Raw genomic sequence first — 9,394 nt, 5'->3', positions numbered from 1 at the left:
GAGACGGGAAAACGGAACACTCGTGTCGTGCCATGTAATGAGAGAACAATGTGAGGACAACGTAAGCCTAAGAAACCTGACCCTTCAGCGACGAAGCGTAGCAAGGGTTTGGCGGAATGTGGTGCCCTTAAATTGTTCCCGCGAGGTGTCCCCTGCAAAAGTGCCTTTTTTTTTTTCCACTACATCCAGGTAACGATATGCCAGTTCGTCTGCGCTGAACCGCCGTCAAAGGTGTGTCCCCTCCAATTGTTAATCCTCTTTTTCGCCCCCGGGGTGTGTGTACCATTATAACCATGGGAAAAGGTGAGCCACACAAAGGTGCCAAGCGAAGCGGCGCTCCAAAGGAAGCAGTGCTGTCGCTTAGCAGCAGTACTCTACGCATACCGTCCACACGAACGGACAAGAGGTAAGCAAAGGGACGAATTCGCTTTGCGCTCCCATACCCAGTGCGTCAAAAGGGACAAGTTATGTTGCCCTTTGTTCGAAGTGACACATGAGTGGGACATTTTCCACAGGGGGGAACAACCCACAAAGTGAACCACGGAAAGGTAATCCCAGATAGGTACATAAGACCCAGCTGCATAACGCCAATCAGCGTATACACACAATACCCTGTGATGCTGTCGGCGGATGCGAAATGTTAATCCCACGCCTCACCAAAAGAAAGAAGCAGAAACGTCGTTTGAGTTCTTCCCGCGGAACTACCCAACGGGGGAATAAAGCTTCCCCAAGCTTCCACCCTTTGTGAAGAACACCTTCTCCTTTTTGTAAATGTACAAAGTGGTAGGTCCCTTTTTCTATGTTTTTTTTTTTTTTTTTTTAGAAATCATTTTGATCATGTGTGGAGGGGTACGGTAACGTAGATTCCACGGGGGGGCCAGCAGGGGGAAAGGAAAAGAACATTTTTCCCCTTGTTGGCAGAGGTGTACAGAGATATCCGTGGCTGTGTTGTTGGGGAAAGACCGTACATATGCAATATGGGTATGTATCTTTTTTTTTTCTTTTTCTTTTCCCATTTTACGATTTCACGGGGATCCCCTCTTGAAATTCTTTTTCGACTCATCACATTTGCGCATACGCGCGTAATGTTATTCCATTTTCCATTTCTTCTGTTTTCTCTTTATTTTTTGTTTATTTTATTTTTAATTTTTTTGTAACCTACCGCTGAGCAGAAGGGGATTCATAAGAGCCTCTCCGCAAAATGGTTCCCATTTGAAATAGTACATATGGCATGTTGGCCATGTAGGTACATGCGATGTTTTCCCCGCAAGCGAAGTTTTGCTTCTTTAGGGCACGTGGCTTGGCTCCCCAGGGGGAGGAAGCACTTTCCCGGCGCAGACGGGTGAGCGGTTAGTCTGCTGTTCGGTTAATCTGCTACCCGGCCAGTCGGCTGCTCCGTTAATCTGCTACTGGGCCAGTTGGCTGCTCGGCCCATCAGCCAATCTCCTCCCCCGCCGCTACGCTACGATGCCGGTAGATCAGCGCGAATACTTACTTAGTCGAAGCGCCCCCACTTGAACGCCGTCGCTCCCCCCCCCCCTGCGCGCCATGGCGAGGTTCCTGTTGGCCCTCGTAGGGCTGTTGTGCTGGTCCGCAAGCCGGCACAGGAGCGCGTCGGGGACCACCTCCAACAATGGCAGCGATGGCATGTACGTCTCCCACGCGCATTCGTTTAACTCGCCCTTCACTGTAAACGACCTGAACAACGGATGGGTACTTAACTACTCAACGGCCAGCACAAACAAGTACCTGGTCCTCATCCCAAATGTGTACAATCGAAGAGGATTCCTCTACCACAGCAAGCCAATCCCCTCGGACACCCTCAACGTCGAATTCAGTTTCCACATAAAGAAGCAATTCTACAAGGAGCATATAGACGATAGCTACTACAAAAAGAACCAGGTAAAGGAAACAGATTATAAAATATCCACTGAGGAAAAGAACAAAATAAATGGCTTCGCCTTTTGGCTTCTACCGAACGAGTTTTCCCTCCACAGTGTAAATACTGAAGGGGGGGTCCCACTTGAAGAAGATCAATATGGACTGTATGGATTTAAGGAAGATTTTAACGGCATCGGGGTGGGGTTCCAATTACGTGGAAACGATTTAGTTCTATCTGGATTAATTAACAATGGAAAGAGAAAGCTAAACGTGAAAGACAACACTACAAAGAGTTATCGCCTGAGCCTACTGAGCATGGATGAGCTAATCTATGTAAAGATAACGACACGGAAAAATGAAATGCGTGTTTATTTGTTCAATGGGAGAAACAACAGCTATATTCACAGCTTAACGGTGAAGAAGCAGATACCCAAGGAGAATTACCTCGGGTTCAGTGCCTTTAATTATAAAGAGAATGAACAACTGACCAACACCAATGCAGAGAAGTATGTACCCACCTTTGTAGGCATCACACATGTTTCAATCTCTTTTAGCGACATTTTCCCTGAAGCCGAGCAAGGACAACAGTACTCCGGAGAAGAAACAGACTCAATGGATGGAAACGCAGAGGAGCACTTGTGGAACAGCTCCATTGATAATACCCTTAACGGACTGGACTCCAGTCATCTCAGCCAAGCGGAAGTGTTGAAGTCCCTAGCCGCTACGCTGCAAAAATTCATGTCGTACCAAAAAAGTAGCGAAAAAAAAATCCTGCAAAGCCTTAACATGCTGCAGGAGAGTGTCCAGTTTCTACATGCAGATTTAAAACAAGTGAAAAAAAATCTTGTGAACAAATCGGAAGATCCAAAACACTTTCAAAAAATCTTCACGACCGAGTTGAGTGGCCTCAAAAGCTTATTTCATTCACATGCACAGCATAGCAGGAAGAATATCGAAGACATCACGGATAGGCTGACAAAACGGATTAATGAGAACCAGGAACTGAAGCTCCTCGCGGAGAAGGCCCAGAAGCTGGAGACCATCATCAGCAAGGGGAACAGCACGTCGTACCTTTTTGCCTTTTCCTTTGCTGTCCTCATCATTTTGACCCTCATTTTGATTTACAAAAAGATTAGGGACGTTGAGAAGAAGCATATTTTGTGAGGCCAAACCGGCGGTGTGTGGGAAGACATCTTTCTTTCTCACCCCTTAGAGTTAGACAGCCTCAGTTTTTTTCTCCACCTTGTCCGTGTTATCCATTTTTTGGGTACCGAGGCAAGGGATCCTTTGTGTTTCTCCGGAATACTCGTCAGATAGTTTCCCCACTGATGTGTATTTTTTTTTTTTTTTTTTTACATGTGCCACTTCGTTGGTACGTCCTTGGTACCCCCTTTTGGGGGGAAGAACCCCTTTTTTGCCACTTCGCCAATTTTGCCACATATCCCAAAGTGCTTACTGAAAAAAGGGAACAATTGTCAAGCCCAAGTGATCCATTTTTTTTTTCTCTTTGGGACAGTATGTGTGTCCCCGCACACGAGGAGGATCATCCCCCCCTTTGATGGTAAAACACACCACATTGGAAGGACCCCCCCTCCTCCAAATGGGCACCTTCCATGCGTAGTTGAGACGTCCGTGGGGTAAGTTCACCCCACACAGTGGATTGAGATGACAACTTTGGGTTCTACCGCTCCTCTGCCTGTTCTTTTTGCTCTTCCCCCCGGGGGGCGAAGCAAAGCAGACAACCTTTTTTTTTTTTTTGCCTGGGGATCATTCTCAAAATTGAAGCTGCTTGCAGATGATTCATCCAGCTCGAGGTTGGCTTGCCTGGTGCCTCCCTTTCTTTAACCCTTTGGCTTGACTCTCGTTAACCCCCTGGCGTACCTGCGAGGATCCCTACAAAGAGTTTTCCAGGCTGGGACGGACGGATTACCTCCCCGTGCGGTTGAGACGTTGTCATAAAGGGAGAATTTTTTTTTTTTCATTTTCAAAAATAATGTTGCCTCTTTGGTGCGGCGAGCTGGGACGTTTCATTTTTACTATTTTCAAAATGGATCTCTGTTCGTTGGCGTCCACGGAGAAGGAGACAAAGTGCCGCCCACTCACATGTGTACTTACGCTTTGCTTTCGCTTATTTTCAACCCTGTTGTTCTGCTGGGTATCTTTTTCACCAAAAGCGGTGAAAGCAGACGGGCCAGCAGAACAAAGCGTAGACAAAGAGGCAACAAACGATATGCCACACTGGGGAGGAGAAAAAAAAAAAAATGGTGTAGATTATGAGCAAGGCAAATCAGCCCCCTCCCCCCTTTTGTGACTCAACCCATGGCACATGCGTAAAAAAAATTTTAAAAAGAGGGCAGCCTCTTCTGAACAACTAAATGGCTTTCCTCTCGCAGCTGTGTAACAGCGCACGTCTGCCCATACCAACTGGGCGTGTAACTGGTGTGTAACTAAGTTTACCCCGCATTATTATTATCTCCATGCTTATCTGCACGTGTTAGTGTACGCTCACGGCAGGACGCGGTGGTGCCCCCCAGTCCGTTCATCTCGAGAGAGAAAGGCCCACGCAAAGCTCAATCCCAATTCGCTTAAGGGTCAGAGTTGGAAAAAAAAAGACATGCAAAAATGGTACACTTGTTCCTTTGGCATATAAAGTTTTACGTTTACACACAAAAGTGCCCCTTTTTGGCATTTTTCGACTTCTCCATTTTGCCATTTTGGTATTTATTTTTTTTCTCTCTCCACATTTTAACTGCAATTAATTAAGACGTGAAACTTGTACGACATCGTTATGTACCGCGCTGTCTTGTTCTCCTCCTACGCTTCCTCCCCCCTGCTTTTTTTTTTTTTTTGTAAAATTGTTACCTTTTACCCTTCTCCTCCAACCATTGGACCAAGATGTGGACGAAGAGCTTAAAATCGTTTCTCTTGTTTTGCTTAATAAGCGCACACCTGAGTAATTTGAAATTTCAACATGCGCAGGCGGCAGACAGGACGGCATTAGCCTCATGGCAACACATCGCGATGGGGTGATGGAGCTACTGCTTCACGTAGTGGGCTCCCCACGGGCCCTCCGCCTCCTTCCTGCGCGGTGCCACTTTGTTTCTCCATTTCGCCATTCTGATTTATGCCTTTCGCCCCTTGTACAGATTTTGTCTTCAGGAAAGACAAACACTCCCTAGGAGGACACCTTGCGACAGACAGGTAAGCGAAACGCTCTGCGTGGTGTAGAAGCACAGATGGGGCTGAGAAAGAAGCGGGTGCTGCTTACTACTCGTGGGACAGACAGAGAAGGGGACCTCTTATTGTCTCTGAGTGATTCCACAATGGGGCGAGAAGGATGCTCATAAGGCTCCCTCACTGGGGACTCCTCATGACAAATACGCACAGGCGCATGTACATAAGCGGTCACGTATGTATAGGCTCACTTCCACATACTGGATCTTCCCCCGCATGCCCCCCCAGAACTCCAAACAATGACCCCCCTTTACGAAATCGGATGCTTCAAGAAGAAGCCAAGCCCTACTGCGACCAGTGGACAGAATGGTCCAATTGTTCAAAGACCTGCGGCATGGGAGTCAAACTGAGGGTTCGAACCAGCAGCAAAAAGGAACACTCTCGAGAATGCTCCAACATCACAGAAAGTGCAGTTTGCCTGATGGACAATTGCATAGAGTTGCTCGATGCAAGAGAGCGAGATGAAAAAGAAGTAAAAGAAAATGAGAAAAACCGTTCCAGGAGGAAGTATCTCCTAATTTTTAGCCTCTTCTCAGGCATAAACGTAGTCATACTGCTCGTATGCGTAATTATGTCCATCAAGAAAAAAGTCATCTAATTTAGTTGTCCTTCAAATGTAGCGCGGTGAAGAAAGTGTTAACTTTGCAGAGATCTGGTCATTCTTCCTAATTAGCATTTTTTTCTCTCTCTCTCTCGTTTCCTTTTTTAATGTACAAAGAGGTGCCTGTTGTGATGCACCCCATTTTTTGTGATTTTTTACGCTTTAAAGAGCTTTTTTTTTTTTTTTTTTTTTTGAAGCCTCTTTTGAGCGTTTTTTCTAACCTTTGTGAGTAGTCCTCTTCAGAACATTTTTCTTAAGATTATACGAAACGTTGTCACTTTGGAGAAAATTGGCAATCCTACTTTGTTTCTTAAAAAATAGAGAAGATTTGTCCGAGAAAGGTTTGGACAGATTTGTCCCTTCTCCTACCACGCTTCGCAGCGATTTTCCCAGACATGTTGCAATAATGAGAAGCAGCTACGGTGAATTTTCTCACAAATGGGCTCCATTAGGTGCTCCAAGTCTGTTCCTTCTGCAACACTTTTTTTGTATGAACCGTTCAGGTGAATTATGCTAAGTCGATGGCGTGTTTTTTTTAAACGCCCAGCTGCTTCTCTAAAAAGACACGTATATGCCCGCACACCTATGTGTAAGGACGTGTGCTGGGGAGTTCACCTCATAAGACAAACACCTGTTGTTGCGTTTGACTTCTTTTAAGTAGAGAAAAAGAAATGTTACCAATGCGTGGCGGCCTTTCCCAGGGGAGGCGCTTATTTCTCCCCTTTTAGGATTTACTCACCTGAGAAGATTTAGTTGAGTGCTTCATTGCAACTTCTCTGCCTCTTCAGATGGAGAGAACGGCGGCGTACGGACCGTTTGCAGATATTTTTTTCCTTTCACAGTGATCAGACAAAATACGCCGCTGATGTAAAACCCGCTTATTTTACAGAAAAGGGAAAATCCAATAAAGTGAAAAATTCTCCCCAAGCCGCTTACCTCTGCAGAACTCTTCGCACGATATATGTGCAACTTGCTCAAATAAATAAACTGCTGAACGACGAACTCTATTCTTTACCCTCCTGCGTCTTCACCAAATTGGACTTTTCTCCCACAGTATCGTGAATGCATGAGTGAAGAACCACACATTTGTTCAGTTCAAACGAATCCTTTGTGCTACATGGCCCTTTTTATGTAAGTACTTGCGGAGTGTAAACATTATGGGTGTTTTCTTCCCAAGGGGGGAGATGCGATGACCTTTTTCCTGATTCGCATTTTCCTACCATTTTGGAGGAAGATGAGCTGGGAAGTTAGCAAGACTAGTGAGCATTTCCCCTTCGGTGTGTATATGCTCCTTCGGGTGAAATGCTTCCTCGGCCTGTTCCTTCCTTTGTTCGCATGTACCTTAACCATACACCTTTTTCGTGCAGGAAAGGCCCCCATTTAAGGGGGACCCAAGGAAGGCACCATCTCTTATTTAAAATTTCCCTTGAGAGGAAAACCAATTTTAGCTGGATGAACTACACTTCAAAACGGTAGCATAGACCTTTTCTAACCCGGACGGCGCAAACTTTGCGCGCCAGCTGGGTACATCACTTGGTTGCCCTTTTTCGCCTTCCTCACACGAGGCTGTGTTGAATTAATTTTTTTTTTTGTTCACACTTATCGGCGCCTTTGTTCTTCTGTTGTCCTTTTTCTGTCCTCTTGCTGTCCCTTTCTTGTCCCTTTGCCGTCCCTTTGCTGTCCCTTTCCTCACTTTGCATTCCTCTTCGTGCTCGCAAAAAACGCAAATTAATGCCGCGAGGGGGGGAGGGGGCTAACGACGGCCCAGTTAATGGCACAAATCTGAATAAAATTTGAAAAAAGAAAAATGGCAAAGACGCGCTCGTGAGCTTACTTGCATACATGTGTACTTGTTTTCATATCTTCGCACATGTGTACTTTTCCTCTCCTCCGAGCGCATGCTCACCTGAGTGTTTCCCTTGCATGCTGACGAGACGCCTGTTTATCTCCCCCTTCACCTGCATGTGCCTTTACGCAACTGCCTGTCCGCCCAGTACATGCACAAGTAGGAAAGCCCCCCGACCACTGTGTCTTCCGCATGGAAGGTGGTTAAGGTGTTTCATAGCACACACTTGGTGGCACTGGTCGCGCGTTTACCACCTTTTGCGCTCATTTGGAGGTGATTTTCGGTCCATTCGTTCACAGTACCGAATTGTCAGGTACGCCTCATTCTTTGGTCCTTTTTTGTCCTTTTTTTTCTCCCTCTTTGCCATTTTTTGTCCCTTTTTTTATCCCCCTTTTTATGTCCACCTTTTTGTCCCTTTTTTTGTCCCTTTTTTTGTCCTTTTTTTGTGTCCCCTTTTGTCCATACCGCCGCGGCCACCCCTTAAAAGAGGCCAAAGCAGGAAGCCGCAAATTCATTTACAACTCCCCTTGGGCTTCTTCTAATCAACGGAACTTCTGTGCAGTGCGCAACGTTGTTAAGAATATGGGGGCATTCTTCGAGACATGCGTAATGTTACATGTTTGCCTTCCACACGAATGCGTAATTTTTTCTGGCTAAATTTTGAAGACTTGTTCTGTGTGTGGCTGAGCGTATGAATGCGCGTATGACTGCCTACTCGCGCCTGTTTCAGGGGCAGGAAGGACATCACCGCCGATGCCGCCTACCTAGTGACGTAGAGTTCAAGTGCCCATCCCTTATTCCCATAGAGGTGAACTTGGGCCTGTGAAAAAGGTGAAACAGGGTGTTTTTCTGTCATTCCATCAGCTTGTTTTTCGTCTGTCCACTTCGCCGCCTTACCATCTCACCCCCTTCCGCCAAGATGACGGACGAGTACCACCTGAGCATCCACCTGAAGAAGACGGATGTGCTGAAGGAGCATTTGAAAGAAATCACCAAAGCTCTGCATGATGAGTTGGGGTATTTCTGCCCAAGTGATGGAGTGAAGATCTCGAAGGATCAGTCTAACGAATTTGCTAAGAGCAAATGGAGAATCCTTTACTCCTCCTGGAGGATGGAAGATTTCACGAGATTGAATTTTAAAAATGTACTCAATATTCTGAAGAGAAATCCCTACGTGATGTGGTGTGTTTACTTCCTCATCGTCTTTATGTGTGTTTATCTGTTAACATTATTGCTGTATACGAAATGCTTTCGGAGGTTAATTAAATCGATTCATTGCAAAAGGTGCAGAAAGAAGGAAGAGAAACGGGAGAAAGAAGAACAGGAGAGTGAAAATAACGATATACTGGAAAATGTGAAGAAGCGAATCTTTAGCATTATGACGTACGTCTTTTTGAGTTCGCTGCTATGTGTTCTTATTGGCTTAGGTATCTGGTTTATTGTTTTATTTATCAAGACGAGGAATGGGATTTATAGCAATGTGTGCAGGGCGTCTACTTCGATTGAGAACTTCCTCACCGACCACTGTTCCGTGGAGGATAGCAGGGTGGATTCTTCCTGCTACTCCCTGGAGCACATCATCACTGACGCGGTCTCCATCGTGGGGCAATATCAGGATATCAAACTGGAGATAAAGGAGGACCTTCTGGTGGACCAGGACAGGTCGATTCCGCAACTCACAGGTAGGTCTCCCGTCTGACGCATGCCTTAGCGCCGGATTAGCACGTCTACACTTCGTCTGATAAGCATTTATACACTTCATCTGATAAGCATTTATACACTTCGTCTGATAAGCATTTATACACTTCGTCTGATAAGCATTTATACACTTC

At 45.8% G+C, this 9,394-nt stretch overlaps 3 protein-coding genes across 3 annotated transcripts in view; all 3 read left to right on the top strand.

The window, feature by feature from the left end:
* Positions 1–1,548: 1,548 nt before the first annotated feature.
* On the top strand, positions 1,549–3,045 carry C922_04256 (hypothetical protein; the record flags this gene model as incomplete). Its single annotated transcript, XM_008819841.1, has 1 exon — positions 1,549–3,045. One exon carries the CDS (start codon positions 1,549–1,551, stop codon positions 3,043–3,045), a length of 1,497 nt encoding a protein of 498 aa, XP_008818063.1.
* Positions 3,046–4,776: 1,731 nt separating this feature from the next.
* On the top strand, positions 4,777–5,713 carry C922_04255 (hypothetical protein; the record flags this gene model as incomplete). The annotated part of the gene is made up of 3 exons (XM_008819840.1): positions 4,777–4,834; positions 5,028–5,082; positions 5,344–5,713. 3 exons carry the CDS (start codon positions 4,777–4,779, stop codon positions 5,711–5,713), a joined length of 483 nt encoding a protein of 160 aa, XP_008818062.1.
* Positions 5,714–8,481: 2,768 nt separating this feature from the next.
* The window catches only part of C922_04254 (hypothetical protein), a gene marked incomplete at both ends in the record, with an annotated part of 2,708 nt that continues 1,795 nt past the window's right edge, over positions 8,482–9,394 (top strand). The window contains one exon of the mRNA XM_008819839.1: positions 8,482–9,244. Within this exon, the coding sequence (XP_008818061.1) occupies positions 8,482–9,244 (763 nt within the window). The remainder of the gene's footprint in view (positions 9,245–9,394) is intronic.

The sequence above is a fragment of the Plasmodium inui genome (genome assembly GCF_000524495.1).
Source record: "Plasmodium inui San Antonio 1 unplaced genomic scaffold supercont1.21, whole genome shotgun sequence".
In the NCBI taxonomy this organism is placed as follows: Eukaryota; Apicomplexa; class Aconoidasida; order Haemosporida; family Plasmodiidae; genus Plasmodium; species Plasmodium inui.
Note: the sequence above shows the minus strand (reverse complement) of the source record. Positions and strands in the feature narration are given on the sequence as shown.